Source organism: Geospiza fortis, unplaced genomic scaffold (assembly GCF_000277835.1).
Source record: "Geospiza fortis unplaced genomic scaffold, GeoFor_1.0 scaffold275, whole genome shotgun sequence".
Classification (NCBI taxonomy): Eukaryota; Metazoa; Chordata; class Aves; order Passeriformes; family Thraupidae; genus Geospiza; species Geospiza fortis.
In genome coordinates, this window is record NW_005054341.1 from 4,040,567 (window position 1) to 4,067,646 (window position 27,080).

A 27,080-nucleotide genomic window follows, 5' to 3' on the forward strand; every position below is an offset into this window, starting at 1 on the left:
CGCGGGGGGCTGGGCTGCGAGAGGGGCGGGGGGCGCTGCCCTCGCTGCTCCCCTCGCCCGGGCTCGGGGCTTTTTTTGTGGGGAAGGGGCAGGATGAGCTCGCGGAGTTTCGCTGGAATTTCTCCTTCCTTTCTGAGGCGCTGCCGCTGCTGAAGCAGATTTTTCCTTCCTCTCTTTTTTTTTTGTCTGATGCAGAATCCCAGTAGCTAGGCAGCCTCCCTCTTTTCTTTCCTTCCTTCCTTCCACCTCTTCGCTATGTAGGAAGGGAGAGGCATCAATGGAAAGGCTGAAATTCGCGTAGATGGACTTTCGGATGCATTTTTTCTTGAAAGAGGAAGATAAATCCCGCTTGCCAGTGCACTGACTTTTGTTGGTGTTGCATCGCTCGGTAAAAATGGGGTTCACTCACTCCAGCTGAATCCTTGGAGCATTCCAGAGAGTTGCTGCAGTGAAGGACTTATCTTGATTTTTTGCATCAGAGGAGCTGCATTGATGTTAACCATTTTTTTGTAAAATGGAGAACGAGATCTTCACACCCCTTCTGGAGCAGTTCATGTCGAGCCCTCTTGTCACCTGGGTAAGCGTTCATTTTCCCCTCACACGTTCCTGGTTTGATTTGCTCATTGTTTGAGAAGAGCCTTGCGGCAGGGGAGCGAGGTGGCCTCGGTGTCACGGTGCTGCTGCTGCTTCTGTTCCAGGTGAAGACGTTCGGACCGCTGGCTGGAGGAAATGGGACCAACCTGGAGGAATATGTGGCGCTGGTGGATGGAGTGTATCTGAACGAAGTCATGCTGCAAATGTGAGTGTGGGCAAGCGCTGCCTTGGGGTAATTTTTTGCTGGTTTGTTTCTCTTGTGTTTTGTTGCCACCTTATGAAAAAACCCTTTTCCCCCTCTCCCCTTATTGACCTTGGTAAATTACTTTCATTTGTGCGTGACCCGGTCATGTGGTGAGTTAAGAGGAGACTTGGGATCGTGGCAGATCCCAGCTCCACACAGCTGAGTGTCCAAGCAATGTATTTGCAGGATGTATAGTGTGATGCAGGCTGAATCATCATTGTAGAACTTACTGGAAAATGGGATGACTGTAAATAGTTTCCCAGATTTCCACTGAGAGGCATAAAAAAGGTTCATCCTGCTGTAAGTCATGCTCATAAAGAAAATTTTGAATAAATTTGCTTGGCTAATAAGGTTCTAATCCATATCTGGGTGCACGTGACATGAAACTTAAGGATGGCATGCAACTCACACAGGGCTGTTCACTGAGCAAAAGGACTGCCCTTCCACTCCTTCCTCTTCATTTTCCACACTTCCTAATTAGACTAGATAGTTGAGCAGTAAAGCTGATGCTTTAATTGTGAGTGTAGAGTGCTTTCTGGCTACAGCCGACAGAAGAAACGTTTTTACATGGCGTTATAAACTGTTTATTGAAAACTCTGCTTGTCAGAAAAAATCCTTTACAGTGGCTCTCTGTTAATCATAATTTTGACTGGAATGTTGCCCACTACTGTCATGCTGGAGAGTAACACTTGTCAGGTGTCTAGTGATATAATCATAAAAGTGTTACTAGTGCAAAAATTTCTACATACTATTTTTTTTTGATATTTTGAGTTTCTGCAGAGAAATCCATCCATTTTCTGTATAGGTATGAAAAGCTGTGGGCTTGTGGCCGGCTGGGTACATCCATCAGTGTGTGAGCAGCTTGTGTTGGCAGCTGTTCCTCAGGAACACTGCTCAGGGATGGGCATCCTCCTGCTCTGTTCGTAGCTTTTATTCATTTTTAGTGCTTTAAAAGTTATTATCCTTGGTATTCAGCTTGTGTAACTAGTCTGTGTCAAAAGAGCAACACTTTACCACATTTAAGTGTGAATTCATAGCCTTTTGAAACCAGTATTTCCTTTGTCACCTATTTCTCTACAACTTAGACTCCCAAGTATTCACTTCTAATACTCACTCTAATGTTGAGAAACATGGAAAGCTTGGTGGAATGGAACTTTCTGGAAAAACAAAATCTGAGTGGAATCTGGCACACTTTAATAAGAATTTTAGGTGATGCATTTCACTGAAGAATAGTATTTTTATTTTACGACTTCTTTCTTTTTTTCTTGGATTGCACAGAGTAAGTAGATTGTCAGCTGTGGCCATGCATTTGAGATGTAGAACTTGTATGGGATAAAACAGTTTGACAGCTGGAAGGCAAATTTAGCAGTGGAACAATGTGATTTTGAAGAATATAGTCTTCAACTTTTTTTCCAGTCAGTTTGTTAATACTGAGTATAAATTGATGCATGTATGTAAAATGGAAAACTGTGGAGAAGGAACATTCCCATGCCTAATGCACTGTGTGTTGAATTTGGCTGTGACTTTTTGCTTCCTTGACCCCATGCCATGATTACTGTACTTAGGGAGCATTGGGTGTGTGTGTGTAAAAAATACACACTGGAGATGTAAATTAAAAAAAAATTAGTTTGGTATTCAGAGCAGTGAAAACAGTGAAATGTGGAAAAGCATTGATGTACAAATGAAATTAATTTTAGAAATATGTCACTACACTGGAAGGTCCTGTGGGAGCTGAGATGTAGCATGGCTGGTTACTGCTTAGAATTGCCTCTTAGAACTCTGCTCATATTTTGGGAAAGTTCAGTTTGTTTTGGGTTTTGTGCCAGGATTGAAATAGGGGAAAAACTGTTTCATGTTTTGCAGTGTGGTCCTGTCTGTGGTGAAGTCACTGTGGAAAGCTGTGTTAACTTTTAGTCCTGTACATTTTGAATATCCACCTATTAAGCAAATGTCTTCATTTGCAAAAACACTTCCAAGATGCAGCTCTAACTAATCATCAATACAGATTATTAACAGTGTTTTCTGGTTTTATTTCTCTTTTCCTTTTATTAGTATTTATTTACTAACATATATTGAGGGAATGTGGCAGAAAAATTTGTGTCATGTGACTTCAAAAGAAGGGTGTTTTTTGTCAGAATGTTGGGCTTGGGGAAGTTTTTTTGGTTGTTTGGTTTTTTTTTTTAAAGCTCAGTGACTTCACTTGAGAACTAGAGGTCTGTGGCTAGGAGCTATGGCAGTGGGGGCTGTTAGAGGTGCTGTAGTCCTGCTGTATATATACTTTAATTCTTACTTTTTTCTTGCCAAATGTTGAAAAAACAAATTCTGTGACCATAAAAGTGAGTGTTAATATTGGATGAGGCATGGTTTGTAAACAGTTACACAGTCCAGAAAAAAAAAAAGTGGCTTTGTTAGTTAGGGAAGGTTTTTTGTTCAGTTAGAAAAGAGTTAATCCTGCCCTCCATCATCTACAAGTGAGAGTCCAGCATTTGGTTCTCCTTGTGCTTGTCTGGATCAACTTTATTTTCAACAATTGTAATGATTGAGACAGGGAAGAGAGGTGTCAGCATTGGAATTGCTGCAGGATGCTGCTGGTGCTGAGATTTATCAGCACTGAGTTTGTTAATACCTCATCCATGAGAGAATTCATTGCATTCCTTGTATGATTTTTACCTTTGGATGTTTTGGGACACGTGAAAAATTACCCAGATTCTGTTCAGTGACCAGTTACATCTGAAGGGCTCTTCCTTGCTGGAGATGCTACAGGCCAATTGATGTTATTTTTTTTTTTTAATTTTGTTTTTAATTAAGGAGATTCCCAGTGTTTATAATATTAGCTCCTACATTGAGAGAATGTCTCTAATTTCCTGTTTAAATTTAGGTCCCGTGCTTCAGAAGTATCCGGTTACTTACCTTCTGCTGGGATCACTCAGTATCTGATTCTTGTGCATAGAAACCCATCTGTCTTTCTAAATCTGAGCCTTTATCTTTGTGCTCTTTGATACAGAAAAGGGGTCATGCATCTTGGAAATAAATCAGAGCCCCAGAGATCGCTGCACTGGTGTTCTGCCATGGCAGGGAGGTGAAGGAGCATGCCAGGAATGCTTCATACCTTCACTGCACCTCTGTATCATAGAGTTCTGATTTATATTTATAAAGTGTTCCTAGGCTGGAGTGCAGTCTGTTGTGTGTGTACTGAAATCAGGGAACCAGTATCATGCAGTGGATTAGTCACCTGTTGCACACCCAATTACAATTGCAGTAAAATAATACTCAGTTGTCCTGGAGATATTTTTCCAGATCCTGATTAACATCACCTCAGGTTTTTTTAATAGTCTTAGCACTGTGCTGTTTATGAACTCCTCTGATCCAAAAAAAAACCACAGTATTTTTACAGAAACATTCATTTTCTGCATGGTATTTATTTCCAGTTTTGATAGGTCTTGTTCTCTGATACTTGTTAACTGAATTCCAATAGGATTGGGTAAGAAACGATGAAAGTCTTTCAGTATGAGCTGTGGTTCCCAAACTGACAAGAGTCTTGCTGGGTCCTTTGAATAAAAAGAGACAGCTGCAAGTACTTACAAGATTGGGGCTTTCATTACATTTACCACCACCATTAATATTTGGTCAAGCAACAAAGACTTGAAACAGTATTGTAGCTTTAATTGTTCTATATTACTGTGTTTTGTATTTGTGGAAATAAATCTGGTTTAAAGGAAGTATTGGACCCAGACTGTATGCAGGGCTGGTAATGTACAGAACCAAGCTCTGGAGCTGGATGAATTTAATCCACTGTCTGGAAAACCTGGCTGCTTTCATCCCAGTGTTCCTTTTATAACTTTGGTCTTCATTAAGTGATACTTTCCATATCAGTCTTTGCATCCAGACATGCTGAAAACTACTTCAAAGATGCAGTCTTTCATTCTTCTCCTGGGTTTTCCCCTTTTACCATTCTCCCACTGTTTTTTGGTGCCTGAATCCACTTGCAGGCCTTTCACAGCATCAGATTTTCCAGGTGGACTGGCTGCCTGGTGGTGTGTGCCTAGAATGTGGACAGCTTCCTTGGCTGCTGTGTGCAGCTCTCAGCCCTCACTTGTGTGCTTTTTTCCAAGCACTTCAGCTTGCCAGCCCATGCTCCTGGCTTGCCTGTATCTCCCCCTGAAAACTGGACTCTGTCTCCAGAGCTGGAGCCAGCTGCCAGGATCTGTGAAAGAGTGCAGCCTCTCAATCCATTAACTCCTTCTTGGGAAGAGCAGCTTCAGCCAGGCCCTGCCTGGGTGGGGAAATGGAAAAGAGTTTTGAGGAAAAGGACTTTGGCAGCAGGAGTAGGAATTTAGAAATTTTAGGAATTTAGTGTTTTTTAGGAAAAGGTCAGATATCATTAACAGATAATATTGCTATCCACACTTTTATCACTTCCTGGTGTAGATTCACACTTCCCAGATGTGCTCTGTCAGGTTTTCCACAGGTGCAAGGTGTCACTTGGACTTTGTGAGAGTTCTTGCTCCCAAGAGTAGTTCTGCAGCAGCAGAGCTGAGATTTTTCTTCAGGAAAGCTGAATTTGGAACAGTCCCTTTTTTTTTGTCAAGAAGCAAATTCTTTAATAAGTGGTCCAGCACAATGTGCACCAGGACTGTTGAAATTAAACCCTTTTGATTAGAGAAGAGCAAATGTAGTTCTTAGTGTAAAGATGAATGGTTTTAGATGGGACCATCAGCCTGCAGTGAGCTCTGAACTGGGCAGGTGAGGTGGGCACAGGCTGATCCCTGCACGTGTGGGGTGCTTGGGTTTTTGGTAGAGGGGAAAATGCATGGGATGAACATGGAATGCTTGAAGTGCTTGATCTTGGCCTGTCTCTGTTTTACTAATTTTTGTTATGCTTTTGTACCCTTTTCCACAGCTGATACCCGCTTTCCTTCATCCTGGCTACCCTGATTTATTTCTGAGCAGGAAACTCCTCTGTAGTTCACTCTTGTTCTGTGCAAAATTTTGGAGATCAGTAATTAAATCATCTTACTTGGCTTTACACATACACATCCACTTCTGCCCTGTCTCCTTCATGTGCCATCTTGGTTATCTCTCTTTGACTCTGTCTCCTTATTTCTTTTGATAGCCTGCTACTGACCCCATCCTTACTCTAGGCTATATCTTGGGCCAGGGAATAAAAACTGAATTTAAAACTATTTCTTAATACATACAGAGAATTCTGTTAAGCCTGTCAACCTTTTCCATAAATAGCCATCTTAGATCTAATATCAAAATAACTTGTCTCAGCACTGAAAGCATTCTGGCAAGGAAAGAACATACATTCACTATGGCTTTGCAGTTCCTTTTTCAGAGAATTTTGCATTTCACATTCTACATGCTGTTTCAGAGCACTCCATGAGAATAAGAGCAGCAGTAAAATCCAGTTTTAAGTTAGCTACAGACACGTGGCTGATCAGCTTGTACCCTTCAGTGACAAGGCTGTGCCGCTTCAGCTTTCATGGGGATGCTGGTTTCATGCTCTGGGGATCTCTCCACCACAAACCTTTGCAAAGTATTGCTGTGCTCTGATTTTCTTTTGAAAACTAACCTAGTTACCTGAATTTGGGTACTAAATCAAGCTCATCTTATCTTACACCAATTTGAGATTTACTTCTAGATTTTTCTCATTTGTTTCTTCGGTTAAGAAGGGACTTTTAAGTTTTGTGTTTGTTCATATGTTCTTCTTATTTTTGTTTCCTCCTCTTTTTTCTCTAAGCTAAATAGCAATTTGTTGCCTTCCTTGTCTTTTGTAATACACCACTTTTCCCTAGGTAGTGATTATTTAGGGATCAAGACATTTTTCCAAGATGCTGCTTTGTTAGAGCACGTGACTTCAGTGGTCAAAGATTATTTGGGAGTAACTGTGGGAGAGTGTCTGTGTTTGTTTGCTTTGTTTGCGAGTCCAGCCTTTATCCTGAATCTGCTCCAGAGGCAGTTGTTGTTGAGCACTGTTTGCAAAATGCCTCCCTTTTGTTTAATGGGATGAATTGAAGCAAGGCTACTGCTTGACCCAAGCAAAAATTGCCCGATGTTGTATTTTGGGATGGGAAATTGTAAAGGATGAACCCATAAATGGTGTCTGTTGTATTCCTGGCCATTGAGTGAATCTTTGTGTTGCACATTTAGAAACACTCCAGTACTTGCTTTCTTTCCTGTAGTGACAGAAGACAGTCCACTTCGGTTTATTACAGAATGTTATCTTGGTTTAAGCTTCAGGGAAATATTTGCTCTAGTTTTTCTCTGTGTGGTATCTTTGTTTTTCTTAAATAAGCCCCTGAGCAAAAAGTGTCTGCTGGAATTTCCTGGTAGCTTGGGAATACACTTGCTGTACATTTGGAGTATTGTGTGTGCTGGGCAAAACCAGTATACAGAGACAGGGAGATGCATGAGAGAATGCAGGCAAATGTCACATTGTCACTACTCTTAACAGTGGGTGTAGAGAAAGATGAAAATATGTATTTTATTATTAATCATTTACTTATAGAGGGTTTATTTCCCTCCATAAGAAAGGAAATTATCTACAGTTGTGGTGTTCCAACCAAAAGTATTTCAGGGAAGTCTGTGTGGTGCTGTTTTTACAACTGAAGAGCTTTCTAGTCACTAAAACTGCAATATCTGTGTAGCTTTGGTGCCATCACAGATCAGTATTTCCTGTAGTTGTTTATGCTGAGTACTGAGTTGTTTACCTGTGGTCAGACTGTTGGTGACACTGAAGTGAGAACTAATTTTCTTGAGAATCTGTAGCTTTAAACTTTGTAGCCAAGTTTAAAGTCAAGAGTAAAATTAGTGAACATTTTACCAAGTCTTTCAAAGGAGAAATAATTTTGGTAGTGCTGTGATTATCAAATAAAGCAAAGTACATACTTGCTGTGGTGCTGTTAGTTAGGATCCAAGAAAAAAAAACTTGTCCTTGCAAACTCCTCTTAAAAGTTTTTTTTTCAGCTTAAATAAAGAAGACTGCATAAATGTGTATTGCTTTTAAATCCTACACAGGAATTTTCTCTTATGTTAATATTTTGAATGTGGCAGTGCCTGTGTGTGAAGCTGATGTTACCGACGCGGCGATGTTTGCAGAGCTCCCATCATCAGCTGCTTTGAGGTGTTAATCACAAAGCCAAGTAGTTCTCATCTGCTCTGGTTTTTGGTACTGAGCTGAATAGGTCTTGAAAATTTGGGCTCGTTTCAGAAGTAAAAAATGTTGGCTCTGAGAGGGAAAATAACAGGCAGTGCTTGAAGTAGAAGTCAGAACTTCAGACTTCAGTATCTTCAGTATTTTGCTTCTGTGGCATGTCAGTCTTGTTGCTTTCCTGGTCTTGCATCCTTGGGCACCTTTTGGGTTTAGTTTAATTTGGAAAATTGTGTGGTGCAAGTACTACAGCAGTTTAATTCTCCCTTTTCAAATGATATTTCCTGCTAAACCTTCTCTAGTTAAAAAAACCCTTCAAAACGAACCAAGCAAACCAACAAGATGTTCCTTGAAAGATGTTTAGATTTGTGGGGTAGAGTGTGTTTGTCAGACTTTCTGGTTCTCATGTTTTACCTCAATAAAAAAAAATTGTTTGTTGATGTTTCTTCTGGGAATTCTCGAAATTTTAATACCTAGGTGTGTTTATTTTGTGTGTTAAGTGTTCTGTGGTGCTCTAATCCTGTAGATTTTCCTTATTTTGTGTGTTAAGTGCTCTGTGGTGCTCTAAATACTTTCAGATTTTCCTTCCTTTTGCCAGCTGTGCCATTCATTGATTTGTTGTGGGGAGCTCACCCAGGTTACTTGGTGTAGTCAGCAGTGACTCACTAGGTTCAACTTTTGGCAGAAAGCTTTATTTTTACATATTACCTTTTAGTGTGATGGGAAAAGAATAGTCAAGGTGAAACAATAGTAAGGAAGTTATTTCATATTATTTGATTAAATATCTCATAAAAGGAGCAGTTCAGAGCATGGATGGCCTTAAAGACAGTGGTTGCTGTATAAAGTTGGAACTGAGGGTCTGTCACAGACACATTTTATGAAAAATCCTTTCCTTAGGATTTTTCCTCCTGAGAAGCTGAGAGGCCTCAGGAACAAAATGTAAACATTGATTATCTGCTGCTGTGGAATGCAACAGGTGAATCTGTGATTGGTCTCATGTGGTTGTTTCTAATTAATGGCCAATCACAGTCCAGCTGTCTCAGACTGTCTCAGTCAGTCACAAGCCTTTGTTATCATTCCTTTTCCATTCTTAGCTGGCCTTCTAATGAAATCCTTTCTTCTATTCTTTTAGTATAGTTGTAATATAATATATATCATAAAATAATAAATCAAGACTTCTGAAACATGGAGTCAGATCCTCATCTCTTCCCTCATCCTCAGACCCCTGTGAACACTGTCTCAAGGGTCCAAGGTTTTGGTCTTTTCCACCAGAGTTTGCTTAGTCACAGATGTGTTTAGGCAAACAGGTGAGCTGTTTTACCTCCTTTCTTGTTTTCTCACACGTTTTCCTCACCTGCATACATCTTCTTCGCTGCAGTTAGGGAAAAGAGGACAAAAATAAATCTGGGCTGTTCTGGACTTTTGTTTTGTTGATTTTTTAAACCCTGGGAGGAAGAAATGAAAGCTCAGTCAGCAGACCTGTTGAATGCCCTGTGGTTCAGCCTGGCTGTTGGCACCTTCCCACATCCCTGGCAGTGTGGGGCCGTCAGGGGATGTCCCTTCACACTGGTGAGGACCACGCAGTGGCTGTGATGTGCAGCAGGTCCCCATCCCCGGGGCAGGGAGACACTGGGTTACTGGGCAGGACACAGCTGCAGCTTTTCCAGCACCCTGCAGCCTTGAGGAACCATGCAGCTTGAGCAGTTGAGCTGCTGAGCTGAGGCTGGCAGAGGGAAGCTGTGTGCATGTGCTCAGTATGCACAGATAGGTTCTTGGCAGTGCTCCCTGTGATCCCACCAGCCACTCTGTTTGGGTCAGGCCACTTGGTCGTGGTTTGGTTGTTTGTTATTTTGAAGTAGGCATAGGGCTTCAGCCTCCTACCAGTTTATGATGTTGGACATAATCCTAGGAAGTGGGGTTTTGTGTGAGGGCCAAAAGACGTTTGATGTGAGGCCTGCTTCCTAAAGCTCACAGGATCACGAGGCAGAAAACGTTGGATACAGCTGTTGGACTTCTGGCACACACAGTCAGTCCTTGCTAAGTGCACAGTTAGCACAGTGCCCTTAAATGGAGGCATTAATACTGATTTTGTGGCAAAGTGTATCTGTGTTTGGGATATCTTCAGATGTTTGAGCAGATGACCATTTCCACACTGCATTGGTTGCTGCTGTAGCAGTATCGTCTCAAGGATAGAAATACAGTATTTTACAACTAAAAGGTAGATTGTAGAATGTTAAGCAATTTGAAGATTATCAGTTATTCTCCAGTGAAAGCCCCGTGTTTGTTTTTTTTTACTTTTTTATTGTTTTGTCAGTAAAAGGACAGTGCTGTATGAAGTCTCTTTGTAAAACACGTTTTGAGCATGCTTATTATTTTTGTGCCGGTAGTAAATAATGAAGGTGCTGCTTTATTAGTTGAAGTCTATCCCAAAATTCTGTTATCAGTAATTACTGAAATATTTGACAGATACCTCAGCATTCCAGTTAAAAGAACTTTGCAGAAAATAAACTTTATTAGGCATGCAGCATTTATTTGTACAAGTGAAGGTGCTGCTTTTTTAGTTGAAGTCTATCCCAAAATTCTGAAATATTACTGAAATATTTGACAGATACCAAGAGTGAACCTCAGCATTCCAGTTCAAAGGATGGGCAGAAAATAAACTTTATTAAGGCATGCAGCATTTATTTGTACAAGTAATGCTGTGCTGCTGTGAGCTGAACCACAGGGTAGCATTTCACTGAACTCACCAAATACATTCAAACAATGGTATAGTTCAAATTAGGGAGCGTTATGATACCAGACTTAATCATTAAGTACCATCAAGGAACAGATGGCAAGGGAGGACACAACTGGTTTGCAGTCTGCATAGATTTAAGCATGAGGCCATTAAGCTATCACATTCCCATTTCTGATAGATTTTGGTCAATGAAAAATTAAAGACACATAATCCCTGATTATATGAAGTCTCAATCTGTGATTCATGACACTGGTAGGATTTCAAAAATCACTGAAGTTCCCTGTGTAATCAGGAGTTTTAAACTAATGCATTATTGGGATAGATGCTCCTGTCTGCTTTTATTGCTATTGAAATTAATGTATCTTGTCATAAGTAGGTTGCTCTTAAATGTAAAATTGCTTCAGGGGATCTTTTACCGCTCTGCTTCCTATCGACTTCTAGACAGATTTGCCCTATTTTGCTGGGCTGTTTGCCACTGAAGCAGCTCAGTATCCCCACTCATAAAAGGAGCAGTTCAGAGCAAGGATGGCCTTAAAAATGTTTACAGTAGCCACCAGAATCTGAGGGTTTTAAAAACACAGTTTTAAGACACTGCTTTTTAAAGCTGTGTCTTAAACTGGCAACATAGACCTTTTTGCCTTCAAAATTATTTAATTTGCATCCTGTATTTCCATCAGTTTATTTCAGTGTTGCTGGACCTATTTACTATTATATACTGTACTATTACTATTATATACTATTACTATTATGTACTATTCTAGTAAACAGAGTTGTTTTGCACTAATAAAAATATAAACATTATACTGGTCATAGAAATTCAACAGTTCAACTTACGGGTATAAGTAAAGTACTTCATTAAAATCTTTAATAAATTAATTTGCCAGAACTGTAAATGAGTTTAGAGTTGCTCTTAGAAGGTTCTGGAAGTTTGTGTTTAGAATTTTATCTTTCTGTATGAAAAATAGTTGCACATCAGACTTCATGCTTAGTAAAAAGTATGTCATGACTGAGACCAGCCTGAAAATATACAGTTCTACAAACCACATAAAATGGAAATGTGCAGCCAGCATCCTGCTACATTATTTCCTCTTCAAGAAGAACAAATCAAGATAGCAATACTTGAGATGATGAACTATATTGACTAAATAAATAATATTTAAAATGCTGTTTAGTGGATTAATGAGCATTCAGGTTGGAGTCCTTGAGAAAATTAGACCTGCTTATCAGTATTGGAAGTGAAGGTGGGTTTAGTTGTTTGGGTTTTTTTTAAATAAGGAATTTCCTGTTCCAGGACCTAATCATGTTCCTTTCATAACACTGGTGTGAGGAGGGACCTGTCAGGTCTGTGCTTGGCTGTTCCATACACAAACCTGACAGTTCTAACACAATCTGAAAGGTAGAAATAAATCAGTGCCTGAAGATTAGGGAGCTCTGGTGATCACCAGCACAGAGGCTGCTTGGGGGGAATCCCTCAGTTTTCAACATTTACTTTTCAGCACAGGATCATTTTTAGTAGGTAGCCTATAAACAGTCTGTGCTTATAATCATTTGATGGCATAATGTGGTTAGAAAGATCTCAGTTACTGCAGCACAGAGGTGAAGTCCTGTTTGCACTGGAAGGTGCTGAGAGCAGCATTGCACTCTGGCAAGCATGGGAAACAATTTTTTTTGTCCAAGTCACTCATCCTAGTCATGGCTAACATGTGCTAATTGGGAGTGTCAAAGACAACTGACCTCCCATGGTTGAAGAATAATGAGCCAAGAGGGCATTCATTACCAAAAAACTAGAAAAAGGAATTTACTACCAATAGGGAGTTATTGAGGGTACATGTTTAATTAAATCTAAAATGATTGGTAGAGAGTAGTACTGATATCTCACTACCTTGCTTTTATTGAACCTTAAAACTTCTTGTTCCCACTACCTACTTTAAAGTTCTGCTGAAAAATGTTAAGGGAACTTGGAGTTTGGGGTTTCTGTTGGACCCTTTACCATAATCTTTCAGAAAAGTTTGAAATTACTAAAATAATTTTTTTCTGTGCATCAGGTTGTCCCAAGGGTGACATTCTGATTTTAAGTGCTGCTCATTTGTACTAGCAGGGCATCTTGAAACTGGACAGTGGAGTTTTTCCCAGTGGTAAAAATCCAGCTCCAGAGCACATCTGCAGCCCAAGTTTTCCCAGCTAAATTCACAATCTCAGTAAACTGCTTCCTGCAATTTAAGCCAACAACAAAAAGCCAAACCAAAACAAAAACCCCTCCAAATTCTGTTTTAAGCTACAGCAATGAATCATTTTGGCACTAAGCTTGTCATGGAGGGAGGTGAGGTTGTTAAAGCAGCCCTTCCCTGCTGGCTGGGCTGATCCTGTGGTGTCATGAAGATTCAGTGCTATGCAGATATTGAAGTTTTTGTTCATCCAGGATCAATCTCAATATCCTAATACAGCTTTGCAAATGAGAAAATGGAAAGCTTGAGCTTTTATGACGTTTGTGTTTTGAGTTCCTGTGGTTGCACGCTAATTTTGGTGTTGATGCTAAAATAAGAGCTGGCACAACATCCAGGAAACCCCTGTGCCCTGTTTTGAGTGCTCTAAAGGGAGAGGCATCTGAAATGTGTGGCTGTAGAAATGCTGCTGAAGATGATGAAAAAGCCCAGAGATAATCCCATGGTCATTAAGATTAAAGATGAAGATTAAGGGCCCAAATCGGCCTTTTGGAGATATGCATGTAGAAATAGGAGACTTCAGCTGATCTCTGTAGGTCAGCAGGATTTATTGTGGATTTTCTCTTCTGATTTTAACAAATTTGAATGAATTCAGTGTGGAAAGGAATCCAGTTCTGTGCATCTGCAAAGCATAATGATTTTTAGCCCATTTGGTTGCTTTTACAGCTACAGGTTGGCTGATCTAATAAACCCAAGGTCACATCTTAGTCACATGGTTGGGCTAATATGTTCTAAAATGTATTTTAATTGTTTATAATATTTTTAGGAACATGGTGATGAGCACTTAGGAATGAGGCAATTACCCATGTCCTAATTTTCCTAGATTTATAATAATAAATATAGAAAAAAGATACTGTGCCTGCTGCTTTTCTTTTAGGAATGTCTGTGTGTTGGAGGTGCATTTTTTATATGACGAGACTTCCTTTCCCAGCAGTGGTTTTTCTATTATTTCTATTTGTGTTTATAAGCCAGGAAATGCTGATAGCAATAAACTGAAGAAAAGACATAAATATTTATTTTTTTAAAAAATCAAATATTCTAAATTTAAGCACGCTGTAAAAGGCAAATAAAGTTTGTGTAGGTGAGTTATATATAAATGAAAAATATGTAATTTTTGTACACAGAGTATGTGAAACTACCAATCAAAGGGATAAACTGCATCAGAGTAAGTCATGATACCACAATATTCAGGTCATTTTTGTTTTATAGCAAATAACTCTTCTTTCTGCATTTGATTCTGACTCTAATCCTCTGCCTGTGAGTTATTGAATTCCATTACTTTTGCACATTACCAGGATCATTCTCCATTGCCATAGTATTTTTTGAAGGTTGTTCTTTGGAGTTTTTTTCTCCTAAAGTTTGCCAGTGGCTGTTCTGGAAAGTGTATTCTGTATTCCATTGTTTAAATCATTAATGGCAACGTTGAATAAAACCAGAGCCAGCAGACACATATCCCTGCTGGGAGCCCTGGTTTGACAGGGAAAAATTGGTAATTTGTTTTTGAGTGCAGCATCCCAGCCAGCTCTCTTTTATCTGATCATAATAATATCATTAAACAATGCAATAATACCATTAAATATCAAAAGTTGCATTATCAAGAATCTGTACAAGTGAGAAACTTCACACTGGCCATCCCTTAGGAATTCTTTAAACATTCCAGAGAGTGTTATGGGGTGTGCTTTGATTCTGCATGGTTTTCCATGGGCAATCCCAGTGAATGGTTGTCCTGCTGTCCTCTGTGTGTTACAAGGTATTGAAAAGGGTGGCTCATCTGCCTTTCCTCAGATCCTTTCTGCTTTGGGAAGGAAAAAGTGATTGATTTCCTCCCTGAAGCCAAGACAAACCAGAGAAAAATCTGGTAGTATACGATAGTACCTGACAAAAACTCCAGTTAATAATCCCTTTGTTGTCACATTCCAGCAACCTGTAAACACATTTAAAACAGTTTAGTGTGTGTTAGCACGATGTGTTTCATATTCATCATCGTTCTAAAAGTTAAAATTCCATTTTGTTCCTAGTAAAATACCATCATAGAGCCACAAAAACTTTCCTGTCAGAGCCATTCCCTGGGAGTTGTGGTGGGTGGTGGGTGCTCCCCATTTCAGGCTGCACTGGCAGCAAACAGGAATGTGAGGCTGGCTGGCTCTGTCAGAGACACATTTCAAGCTCTTTCCATCTTCCTCAACTCTTTATTGATTTGTGGAGGGAAAAACAAGGCTGGTTATCAAGACAAGGGATGGCTGTGCTGGCACATTAACTATACCATTTGTTTTGTAGACAAAGCTTTAAAGATTAATGTTCAGTGTGTTTAATGTGTTCTTTTTCCTTTTCTTTACACAGCAATCCAAAGTCTGCTAATCAGAGGATAAACAAAAAAGTAAACAATGATGCATCATTAAGGATTCAAAATTTGTCTATTTTGGTGAAACAAATCAAAACTTACTATCAGGTCAGTAACTGTTTGTTGTGTTATGTTTTGCCTGGAATTATTTCTAAATTTTCTTCTGTAGTTATGGCTTTAAGGGTAACAGGAGAAAGATGAATAAGAGATGCTTGTATGGATGATTGTTTAGATATCTGGCCAAATTTCTTATCACTGGTTACAGGTATAAAGGTGGTGTGAATGCACTTTTGTATGAATAATGATCTGTTTACAGAATAGATACTCTGTGTGTGCAATTACTCCTGTGGTTGGTATTTTCTGACTTGAAGCAAGTTTTGTGCCAGTGAGAGAGATTATTACATGTGCATTTAGTCTTGTAAATGGAATTTTTGTTAGAAAAATGTGATGAAATTTACTGGGCTTGGAATTAATTTGGAAATTTGTAGTAAATGCAGCGAGGATCTAAGTCAGAGCTGTAGAAGAGCCACTGAAGTTTGATGCAGCAGTAGGAGCTGGTCCTGTACCTGCTGGATGCTGAGCTGGTTACAGTTTTGTACACATGGACACACCACAGCTGGGCACTGCTGCTGTCACCAGTGTCCCTTTAGTGTGGCCTTAGTGCCCTTCCCCAGTCCCCTGCTCCTTCCTGCCAGGAGAGCCCAGACCTGGGAGAAATCCTTTGCTCTCCCTCTCCCTGCACCTCCTGGCCTGGAGTCTGCTGCTCCTCCTGTGTCCACACACAGAGTGTGCTTCCCAAAACCAGGAGTGCAGTGGGGATTCCCAGCTATCACTGCTTCCCAAAACTGGGAGTGCAGTGAGGATTCCCAGCTGTCACTGCTTCCCAAAACCAGGAGTGCAGTGGGGATTCCCAGCTATCACTGCTTCCCAAAACCAGGAGTGCAGTGGGGATTCCCAGCTATCACTGCTTCCCAAAACCAGGAGTGCAGTGGGGATTCCCAGCTATCACTGCCCTGACCAGCCATGGAACATGTTCCTAGCACTTCCCTTTTGTCCTGCACATGGATTTATGTGCTGCCTGCTAAGGCCCATATGCTTTTCCTTTTCCTAAAGGAAGTCATTTTCCACCAGGCATTAGTGTTCCACAAGTCATGCAACAGGAGGCACAAACACTGACAGGATTGATCTTTTCTGGAACACAAAGCATTCCCCATCCTGCACTGGCCTCATGGTATCACCAGTCTGGGTGCTCCAGGACCAGGCAGAATTGCTGGCACTTAGGTACCTTTGGATGGTTCAGGATTGCAGATGTTGCTCCAAACCTTTGTGATGGAAACAAGTTTATTAGAGCTTTTGTAAAATAAAAAAAATTATTCTTTTTAAAGAAATTGTTAAACCAGTCACCATGCCTTTAGTGGTCCAAGCTATATTGAGCTGCCCTTTTTTAATTGTTTTATATACACTTTTCTCCCCTTCCCAGTTTTTCAGGGTTTTCGTCACCATGCAAACACATGCTGGTGTTTCTAGCAGGAGTGAAAGCTGGAGAGCTCCTTGCAATCTAAAATTGCTTTTTGCATGTGTAGCTATTCACTCCCTGCAGTGCCTGCAGGGAGGTTTGTGCTCTGTGGTAGCTGAAGTGTTAAAGGATGGGCTGTTTCACAGAGGGGTCACTTGAGTTCCTGTCACCTGTGAAATTCCCCAAGGCAGGAAAGCTGGGGCTTGATGGATGCCTTGGAATCAAACTGAGAGGCCTCCCTTAGGCTGGGCTGAGGCAGGAGCCTCACAGCCCAGTGCCCCTGAAAACTGAGAGTGCCTGGGGGTGTTCCTGGGGATGTTCCTGGGAGCCCAGGGAGGGGACAGGACACCATTCACTGCACTGAGACAGGATTTTCCTAAGGGTTAGCATCAGACACTGATGAATGTGGGAATTTGGGATTTTTAGCGCTGTGTTAACCTAACTCTTTAACACTTTTCATTGTGAGCTTGTCCATGCTGGTTTATTCCATGTGGTTTTGTAACATCTGTGGAAAACCTTCTCTCAGTTTAGTGGAAAATTACATCAGTGCTGTGGATGTACTTGTCAAAAAACTTGTGGATGTACTTGTCAAAAACCTGTGCTGGTAGGATGTAACATTCAAAATTAAGGTGTTATGTTAGATTAGTCAATTTTTTTTTTTTGTTCTTATGTCATCTTTGTTATTCTGTGGAATTACAGTTCTGGTCCTGAACCAGTAATTGGAGTGTGTACATTTCTTGGCAGTGTAAGAGCATGGAACTGTTCTCAGCAGTTAGTTCAAGACAAATGATTCTAAATTTTTCTTGGGTTCGAGAGGTTTAATCCAGTGAGTGTCCATGACTCTCAGCAGATTTGACTGAGGAGGTGAAAATTTTCAGTAAAATAAATGCTAGTGAGCTGTGAAAGTTTGTGCAAGCAAAGCCAGTGCTGAGGTTAACACCAAGAGACAGAAAAGGTGTCAGACATCTCTGGGGCAAGACAGAGGTGTTGTAAGGAAACAGGTGATCCTGTCTGTTCAGGACACACGTTCTTGTTACTGCTGCTCATGCTCTGCTTTGATACATGATCAGCTTCGTGATAGCATCATGGAATTATTTAAGATACTACCAAAAACCACCCCCAAAAAACAACCAAAGCAAACAACAAAAAGCCACTCTAAAAATATGGGATTTTCTTTCATGGTAGTTGTCGGCACTCATTAAATTCATTATACTTTATCTGTTTTATATTGATTTAAAACATCCTATGGTGCACTTCATGTCTTACTTTTATTTGAAAATCATCTTTATCAAAGTCTTGAGAAGTACAGGTGTCACAATTGGTTAAATTTTGTGATATTGGAGGAGGTCAAAGCTCTTTTCTCCCTCCTTATAATTTGTCTTAGGCTTTTCCAGGGGGAATGTATATTTTGCAATCTACTATTAATCAATTCAGGTATAATTTTGATGTTGTATATGAATTGGTGGGAACTTTCAAGTATAGCTGTAGCTAGTAATTTCTACTGGTGTTTTTCAAGAAAAATTGGGGTTTTGTTCAATTTGACCTAAAGCAAGTGGACCTGTGTTAGGTTGTTGCTTACAGTGGCACCTGATGTGTGCCCTGGGCTCTTCTGGCATATGTTGCTTTTGAATAGGAATATTTTATATAGTAATGGATCTGTCACTGTGCAAAAACAAAAAAGCCTGACTATAGGATGGCATCTGCTGGGAATAAATATCTGGGAACAGGAGGAAGACTATTCTGCTTCAGGAGAATTAGGCTCTGTCTAGACTGGGGATTTGACCCGATTACAGCCATTACAGGAGCTCCATTGATGGATTCCATGGCACAGATAGGCAGAGCTGCTGCCTGGTGTGTGACACTTCCAGCTAAAATTCCATGGGATTGTGCACACAGGGGTTTGTACCTTTATATTCACAGCTGGCCCAGTGCCACTGCAGCAAAAACCCCTGGGATTTTCACATCCACCTTTTGGTGAGGCCAAAGAAACCGTGAAATAAAGGAAATAGATTTTTTTTTTTCAGTAGAAATGCACCTTAGAGCCAATAAAACAAATGTGTATCAATGGGTTAGTCAGGGAAACATGAACATAATAAATTTAAAGGTTTTGCTTCATTCTGAGACTTGAGATCTCGTTGGCTTAAGATCCCTGAGCCAGCTCATTGCCACGAGAGGATTTTGCTGTGTGAGATGATTGTGCAAACCAGTAAAACAAAGCTTCTGTACAAGTAACTCATATTTGTTAGTTGTTTTTTTTAATTAGAATGCAAATAAGTATTATATGAATTGTATACATGAAGTCCTGAAAAATATTAAAACTGTTTAATTAATACTGATTTCTCTTTAATGGCTGTTGGCATTTGATGTTCACTTTCATTCAGTACATATGATGTAAATAATGTTTTAATTAACTTTTATAGGAGAGTTTGCAGCAGTTGATCATGATGTCTTTGCCAAATGTGCTAATAATTGGCAAAAATCCTTTTTCTGGTAAGTTTATTTTCGACTAAAATAAAAATGTATACTGGTGTGATCATTTATATTCTTTCACTGGAAATAAAATTCCTGTAGGGTTGAGCCTTTCAACAGAAGATTGTTTATCAAATAAGTGGTTTAATAATGATGAGTCATGATTTAATACTGATTTTCTTGGTCCATACAAAGGGTCCACACTCTAAAAAATGTGTTCTGTCACAGCCTCAGCCCTGGCTTTCACTAGGATTTATACTGAGCCCGAGTGCATTTCCCAGCAACCAGTGAACCACTGATGGCACAAAGTTAAAGTTTCATGTACTCCCAGCTACTGCACCTTCAACTTTCTTTACCTGTGTCACTGCTGAGGGAATTGGCAGTTCAGTGCATCTCACTTGATCCAGCTCCTGATCCTTGTTTCTCCTTCCCCCAAACTCTCCTGCTTCTCTTGCATCCATACCTGAAAAATACTGCAATTACCTTCTTGTTTTCTCCCCTGAACTGACACTGTCTTCTCCATGCTCCCACCTTCTCTGCTTCCAGCTCTGAGAGTTGCAATTTTCAGACCAAGAAAATTAGCCAGTGTGGATCCAGCTGAGTGTCCACAGCCACCTGGGGATCTCTGCACCATGCTCTCAATTCCAGCAGCACGGAGCAGACACACCTGGCCTGCATGGAGCCACTGTGGATTGGGCAGAATTTATTTCCCTAGGTCTAATGTGCCCCAGGTGTTGTCCTGCTGACGTTCTGCCACCTCAGCAGAGAGGTCAGGAACTGCTCTACCAGGCTCTGTGGCTTCCCCTGGCTGCTTTGATTTCTTTGGGATGTCTTCTCTGCTGCTGTGTCTGTGGGCCAGGGGGTTCCTCATGAGGCAGAAGAACCATCTGTGTTTCCTCACTTCCCAGTGCCAGGGCTCATAACATTGGTATTTTCCATATCCCATCTGCACTATCCCATCTCTGTAGGTATCTTGCTTCAATTCTTTTGGGTTTTCCTTTCTGCTTTTGAGCATTGCTGCTTTTGCTTCCGAGGTCACAGCTTTTTCAGTTTTTATGTGTGCAGCTGCTGTCATATGCACCAAGAAGTGTGAATGTGGTCTCTTCCTTTCCAAAAGAACAGAATGCATCATGCTTTTATAATTTTAATTCCAGACTCTCCTAAGGCTTTTGAAAGACTCCATGGATTTGTCTAGAAAGCAGATTTACTGGAAAAACAGATTTTGAAAACCCCAGCTCATAGTATTGTTTTGTAGTGACATTTTTTATTCTGTTCAAGATACTAAGAGAAAATGTTTTAAAATACTGTGTAGCCTAAGATGACATTTCACTGAAAATGCACTGTCAAACCCCACAGAGATAATATTGCATTCAGTTGTATACATTCAATGTTATGGTTTGGTCATTTTTAAAGAGTTGTCTTTGTGTTTTGGGATCTGTGGTTTGGCAGCTCTGCTGGTCTGTGCTTTGCTCTTCTGTGGGGATTTTGTTGGATTTGTGAGAAAATTTGGACTCTTCTGTCGTGTAGCACTCACATCTAAAAAAATTGTTATGCTTGGAGAACATTGTTGAAGGTGTTTCAGCTCCCTGCTGGCATTCAACCACAGAGTTTGGTCTGAAGTTTAAAAAAATTGTTATGCTTGGACAACATTGTTGATGGAATTCAACCACAGAGTTTGGTCTGAACTAGAATATTGATCTGTTCTTCTGGCTTCTGTCCAGAACCTTTCCCCTTTGAAAGTTAGGGCTGCTCTTGCTGGGTCACTTGGAAAAGGATCTCATCCCTACATTGGATTTTTAAACTTTTTTTGGGCAGGTGCAGGGAAATGAACCCTCAGGGATCTTTGGAGACACTTGCTGTATAAATCTGGTTGCATTGAGGCAAGCCCCAGAGTAAAAGTCAATTCCCTGATAACGACTTGGATTTGTAAAACTGAGGCTGGAGGTGTGATTTTTCACAGGCATGTTTCCCAGTTTTTCCCCTTTGCACTTAGGGAATGATAAGTAGAGAAATCCCAGGAGATGCCAAATTGCAGATGGAGTTGAGGTTGGGTAAAACAGGTCAGCAGGGATTTTATCAGGAAATATTTCCTGAGCTGATTGGCAGGAAAGAGGAGAGAACTGGAGGAGAGCTACAGCCTGGCACTGTAAATGTTAAATTAAATTACAGAGGGATAATGATGAGGCCAAGGGGAAGGGGAAAGATGGAAGTTCATACTCCTGAGGGAGCAGGGCAAGGGAGGAGGGAAGCCTGCAGAGGGTGTGAAAGTCAGGGATGGGGTGAGCACAGGGAAGATCAAACAGTGACACAGGGTAGGGACAAAGTTCAGCAGCAGGTTGAAGGGGGTAAAACAGAATAATCTATTTCAGTGTTTCTGGTGGAGGAAAAGGAAGAAAAACAGAACATGAGGGAAGCTGAGATGGTTCAGTGTTTTGCTCTGTTCCTTCAGGGAACGTGGGGAAGAGACAAGGAATCAATATTCAGGCAGGTGTTTGAAAGGCAGTCAGGAGATGAAGAGTGAAGAGGAGCTTAGGGATTGCTTAAAAATTAAGAAAATGTGATTAATTCATTGGGGTAAGTGAATGCAGGCTTTGAGCTGTTGGATTCTCCTGTTGCAGTATTCCTGTTAACCTTTATCAATAAGACAGAAAGCCAGGTGGAATTCCCTTTCTTCAGCTAAAGCAGCTTCTGGTGAAACACATTCCTTGATGGTTTTTCTATTTCTCCATAAAAGACTTCACAGCTTGAGCCTTTGGGATACAAAAAGTCTGAATAAATGACTGAAAATCTCCCATTTGAGTCTATGTTTTTTGTAATGTATTTTTCTACCTGAGAAACCTCTTGAAAAATTGCAATATTCCCTGATCATTGAGATTATACACATGATGTAGCTCCCTCCAAAAGCAGCAGCTTGAGTCAATGCCTAAACTGTTTTGTCATCCTTGAAGCATTTGCTTCATGGCATTTATGTTCTAGATATAGAATATATTTCTATGTTTGGTAGCAAGATGAGGACATTGTCAACGTAAAAAGTAAGAAACATTTTTATTAATCTGTAAACAGAGTTCTTTAACTTAAGCTTCTTTAGGAGATTAAGATGCTTAAGGCCAGATTTGGAAATACATTTTGATTTTTTGGATGTGGAGATGAATATCTAATGCAGCTTTGTAAGGAATTTAAATGAACTTGTCACCTAAACTCTTCCAAAGTGGGAGTGACAGATAATTTAAGCACTTTTGTAACTATCTTGAGAGACCTGAGATTACCATTGAAAACTTGATTGTAGGTCTCCAAAGCACTTCTAAAAATGTCACTCTGGAGTTTTGCTTTTTGAAGGGCTGAATTTTTTTTTCCATTTGAAATTGTTGTGGCTGTTAAGGTGTTTGGTTACTCTGGAAGTCAGCAATTAAATGGCAAAAAGGACTGAGCTGAAAATTCCTCTGGTTGTTTTCTAAACTAGATTAACATAAATGATATGGAAATAACAAGAAAACCTCCCATTTTCTGAGGGATAGGGGAATAAGCTCTAATTACAATTTTCAGTTACCATTTTTTGTTGTTTTCTTCTCAGAGCCAGGTACTGAAGAAGTAAAAAAGCTCCTCCTGCTTTTGCTTGGTTGTGCAGTTCAGGTGAGTTTAATTATGTTTGTCTCTATGAAACTTTTGAATTACTGATCTCTGATACTTGTGGTGGTATAAAACTTTTCTTCCTTTGGTGGTACAACTGCATTCCTTGAAAAAGTGGAATATTCTGATTTTTAATTAAATGGCTACAACGCTACAGCTGTTGTTGCACAAATACCTCCAATACCACCATAATGGGTTATTAATTTCAGTAGGGTTAATTTACCTGATACTGTAAAGAAAGGGAAGAAATGGTAAAGTGCTGAAAATTAACTCACTGCACTGTTTCATGTATTTAATGAACTATCACAGAATTTGAATAAGTAGCAATTTTAAGAAACCTCTTCCTTGTACCATTTCAATTTGATTTTCCTTGTATCATTTAATTAGTGTTGAAAGTTCTAATTACTGTAACATGGCATGAACCATGGATTTACTGGTCACCAGAATTATTGGATAATAATTTAGTCATGTGGCCATTGCAATGTCAGCTTTAGAAGTTTCAGCTCTTAAGAAATGCAAAAGAGGAATGAAAATACTTGCAATTATACATATAAATGTGTATAAAATAGATGTCTCTATTTTTAGTGTCAGAAAAAAGAAGAATTTATTGAAAGAATCCAAAGTCTGGATTTTGATACCAGAGCAGCTGTTGCAGCCCATATTCAGGAGGTATTTTGGGGGGGTTTTTGCTTTTAATTTTGGGGATTTGTGGAGGTGGAATATTGTGTTGCAGGAGGGGGAGTTGCACGTGTTCAATGGCAAGTAAATCACATATGTGATTTGCATATTGAGTGGTTGTAGTAAGCAAAAAAGGCTTTATTTTTTCACTTGATTCAGAAAAAGATTTAATGATTGAGCATTTTTGGGTTTTATTTTTAGAGCCGTACCAGAAAGCAAGTTTGTTGCTTCAAGGATTTCTTAGTTACATACAGCAAATTTAGTTTAGTGAAATCTTTATATGCAAATTCCTTTATAAAATATAATTCCAATCAAATGTATGTGGTAGGTAATTTATAATGTTATTGTCACCAGAAGGACAGGGTGCTGCTTCCAGGTGGACAAAAAACTCTTCCTTTACATACAATGAAATATATTTTAAATGTTTTTTCATACCTTATCCAGCAAATTTAACCTGTGGAGTTGCAGCTTTATTTTCTTTATGCTTCCTTTCTCCTCTTAAAATTCCAAGAGGGTATTTTTTCTCTTTCATTTCACTCCATGTAGGTAACTCATAATCAGGAAAATGTGTTTGACCTGCAGTGGATGGATGTCATTGTGCTGACACAAGAGTATGTTGAGCCTCTCCTGAAGAATATGGCATTGCATTTAAAAAGGCTTATAGATGAAAGAGATGAGCACTCAGAGGTATGGATGTGGCTTAAGAGAAATACGAGAAATCTTCTTTTTTTGAGACAATGCAGCTCAGGATTTTTATAACTTAACAGTTTAATTTTCTGCTGACACGTTAAAGCAAGGATTCCTGACTGGCAGAATGTTGTTTCAGGGAGCTCCTCTGTGCATATTTATTAAATAATGTAGGAAAGATAAAGCAGGAATAAAGTAGAAATGATAAGAGGTGATCTTTTCCACAAAACCAGAGTGGGAAACAACTTCCACATTCATCAGTAGCTGAAAACAGACTCCAAAGCTGTATCAGCTGCATTTACCAGGAATCAATAACTCATCAATTTGCAAGGCAGCCACTGAAAGCTGTTCTATTCCCATGTCCTATTGTCCAGGTTTGAGGGGGATAAAGCAGAATCCATACCAGGAGAGAAGGTTTTGAGGCTTATCTTGAGGCACACTTGTTGTACTGTGTTAGAATCAAGGAACAGAACTGTATTTACTACAAAGTTAGAGTTGTGAATCATCTTGGTGGTCCCAGATATGCCCCTCAGTAGAGTGAGTGTTGCAATTATTCCAGATATTCCTTTGACAGTTTTTCCAGATCACAGCCTTGATAGGAATACAACAGAGGGGAGAAGATGGGGGTGATGCCTTTGTGCAAAGCAAAGGAAAAATACTTTAAACTATGAGAGATGTTCATATTTGGTGAACACCTTGATTTATAGGGGGAAATGGGAATATTCCTGTAGATCTGGTGCTTTATTCAGTTGTCAAGGATGAAGAACACAACTTTGTTTAGAGATACGTGTTTATCTTTATTTTTAAGAGGTGGTGGTTTTCAAGGAATCCACACCTTTCATTACCCAGTCCGTTCTGAGCACTGGCCATTTCGTGGGCTTAAAAGTCTGAAGTGAAAAAAACCCCTAAAATAGCAGAAAAATAAAATTTAAACCAGCAGAAGGTCCTGTTCAAAAGCTGTGGCTCTTTGCTTTAGGCACCAAGGTGCAGGCAGAACTTCTGATTTCCTCGATGGCCAAAACCTTTCCATGGTTGTGGTGCCATTGCAGTGTTTGCTATGAATGACACCCAGAGGTGGCTCTGTGAGGGCCCCTCTGGACTTTTTGCTGTGCTCTGTGCCCTCAGACCATCATTGAGCTGTCGGAGGAGCGGGACTGCCTGCGCTTCCTGCCGCACGCCTCGGCCGCGCAGTCGCCGTGCGGCTCCCCCGGCATGAAGCGCACCGAGAGCCGGCAGCACCTGAGCGTGGAGCTCGCCGACGCCAAGGCCAAGATCAGGAGGCTCAGGCAGGAGCTGTGAGTACCAATTCACACTCACATCCTTTCCACACGTCCAGTCCTCTTCAGAGCAATTCACAGAATCACAGAATGATGAGGTTGGAAGAGACCTCTAAGGTCATGGAGTCCAACCTATGCCCTAACACCTCACCTAGACTATAGCACCAAGTGCCATGGCCAGTCTTTTTTTAAACACATCCAGAGATGGTGATTCTGCCATCTCCCTGGGAAGAGCATTCCAGTACTTTGTTATTCTTTTGGTGAAAAATTTCTTCCTAATATCCAACCTATACTTTCCCTGACGTAGCTTGAGACTGTGTCCTCTGGTTCTGTCAGAGACCAACCCCCACCTGTCTACAACCTCCCTTCAGGAAGCTGTAGAGAGCAATAAGGTCACCTCTAAGCCTCCTCTTCTCCAGGCTGAACAGCCCCAGCTCCCTCAAATATTCCTCATAGGGTTTGTGTTCCAAGCCCCTCACCAGCCTTGTTGCCCTCCTTCTCATCCTGCAAGGCACAGGGAATTTCCCCAGGATCTGGAACAAGTTGTTCCTGGCTTCAGCAGTCACAAGACACAGTTGTTTTCTGTTTATTGGTATGGCTTGACTGTGTAGACCTTCAAAAAGCTTTTGAAAGTTGGAAGTTTTGAAAGTCTACATGGGACACACTCAAGCATCTCAACATCCTTCCCAAACTGAGGAGCCCAGAACTGGACACAGCACTCCAGGTGTGGCCTCACCAGCACCGAGTACAGGGGCAGAATGACCTCCCTGCTCCTGCTGGCCACACCATTCCTACTGCAGGCCAGGATGCCATTGGCCTTCCTGGCCACCAAGGCACACTGCTGGCTCATATTCAACCACCTAGCTCCCTTTCTGCCTGGACACTGTCCAGCCACACTGTCCCCAGCCTGTAATTCTTTCTCCTTTCAAATGTTTTTTTAGTTATTGCTCCCCAGGAGGGGTATTTTTATAATACAAGATTTGTGGACCCATGGGACAAATACAATGTTTCATCTGTGTTTGTCTCTGTTTGTATTCATAATGATGTTTTGACCTAAATTTTATTCTCTGATGTCCCTGAAATCATGGATTAAAGGTGGAAGTCTCACAAATCTCAGCATTTTGTTCTCAAACCAGGTGATCATTTAAAAGAAATGAGGCAGGAGGGATTCCTTCTCAGCAGCATGATTTGGTGACCTGTTTCCAACAAGAAATACTCACCTGTGGTTAATTCATGGTTTAAAATCATTGCAGATAGGACAGAAAATTTCCATTGGAATGCTTTCCTGTCTCCCACCTCTTTGTTCCTGTGTAAAAGATTTCTTGTCTGCACAACACTTTACTTGCTCCTGAAAACTGCTCCTGATTCTGTAGATTTCTGTGGGCTCTTTGTCTTCATAGTCAAGGAGCAGATCTGAGCAGAGTGAGGAGTTATTTAAAGAGAAGATCAATAACAGACCTGTGGAGAATCTGCTTCTCCCTGTAGCAATGTGTCAGTTGTTTCAGCAGAGTGAAGTGTGTGTGTTCTGAATTAAA

The 27,080-nt window shown here is 40.4% G+C and overlaps 1 protein-coding gene across 9 annotated transcripts in view; it reads left to right on the plus strand.

The window, feature by feature from the left end:
* The first annotated feature begins 45 nt into the window (after positions 1–45).
* CCDC88A (coiled-coil domain containing 88A) overlaps positions 46–27,080 on the plus strand; it is a 67,999-nt gene continuing 40,964 nt past the window's right edge. For 4 of the 9 annotated variants that reach the window (XM_031058339.1, XM_031058341.1, XM_031058340.1 and 1 more), the window contains exons 1-8: positions 46–577; positions 699–799; positions 15,291–15,399; positions 19,228–19,297; positions 22,848–22,906; positions 23,489–23,572; positions 24,128–24,268; positions 25,394–25,563. In XM_031058339.1, coding sequence (XP_030914199.1) covers positions 515–577; positions 699–799; positions 15,291–15,399; positions 19,228–19,297; positions 22,848–22,906; positions 23,489–23,572; positions 24,128–24,268; positions 25,394–25,563 — 797 coding nt within the window. In that variant the 5' untranslated portion in view covers positions 46–514. The remainder of the gene's footprint in view (positions 578–698; positions 800–15,290; positions 15,400–19,227; positions 19,298–22,847; positions 22,907–23,488; positions 23,573–24,127; positions 24,269–25,393; positions 25,564–27,080) is intronic. The other 5 variants (XM_031058344.1, XM_031058345.1, XM_031058346.1 and 2 more) reach the window with 2 other exon arrangements.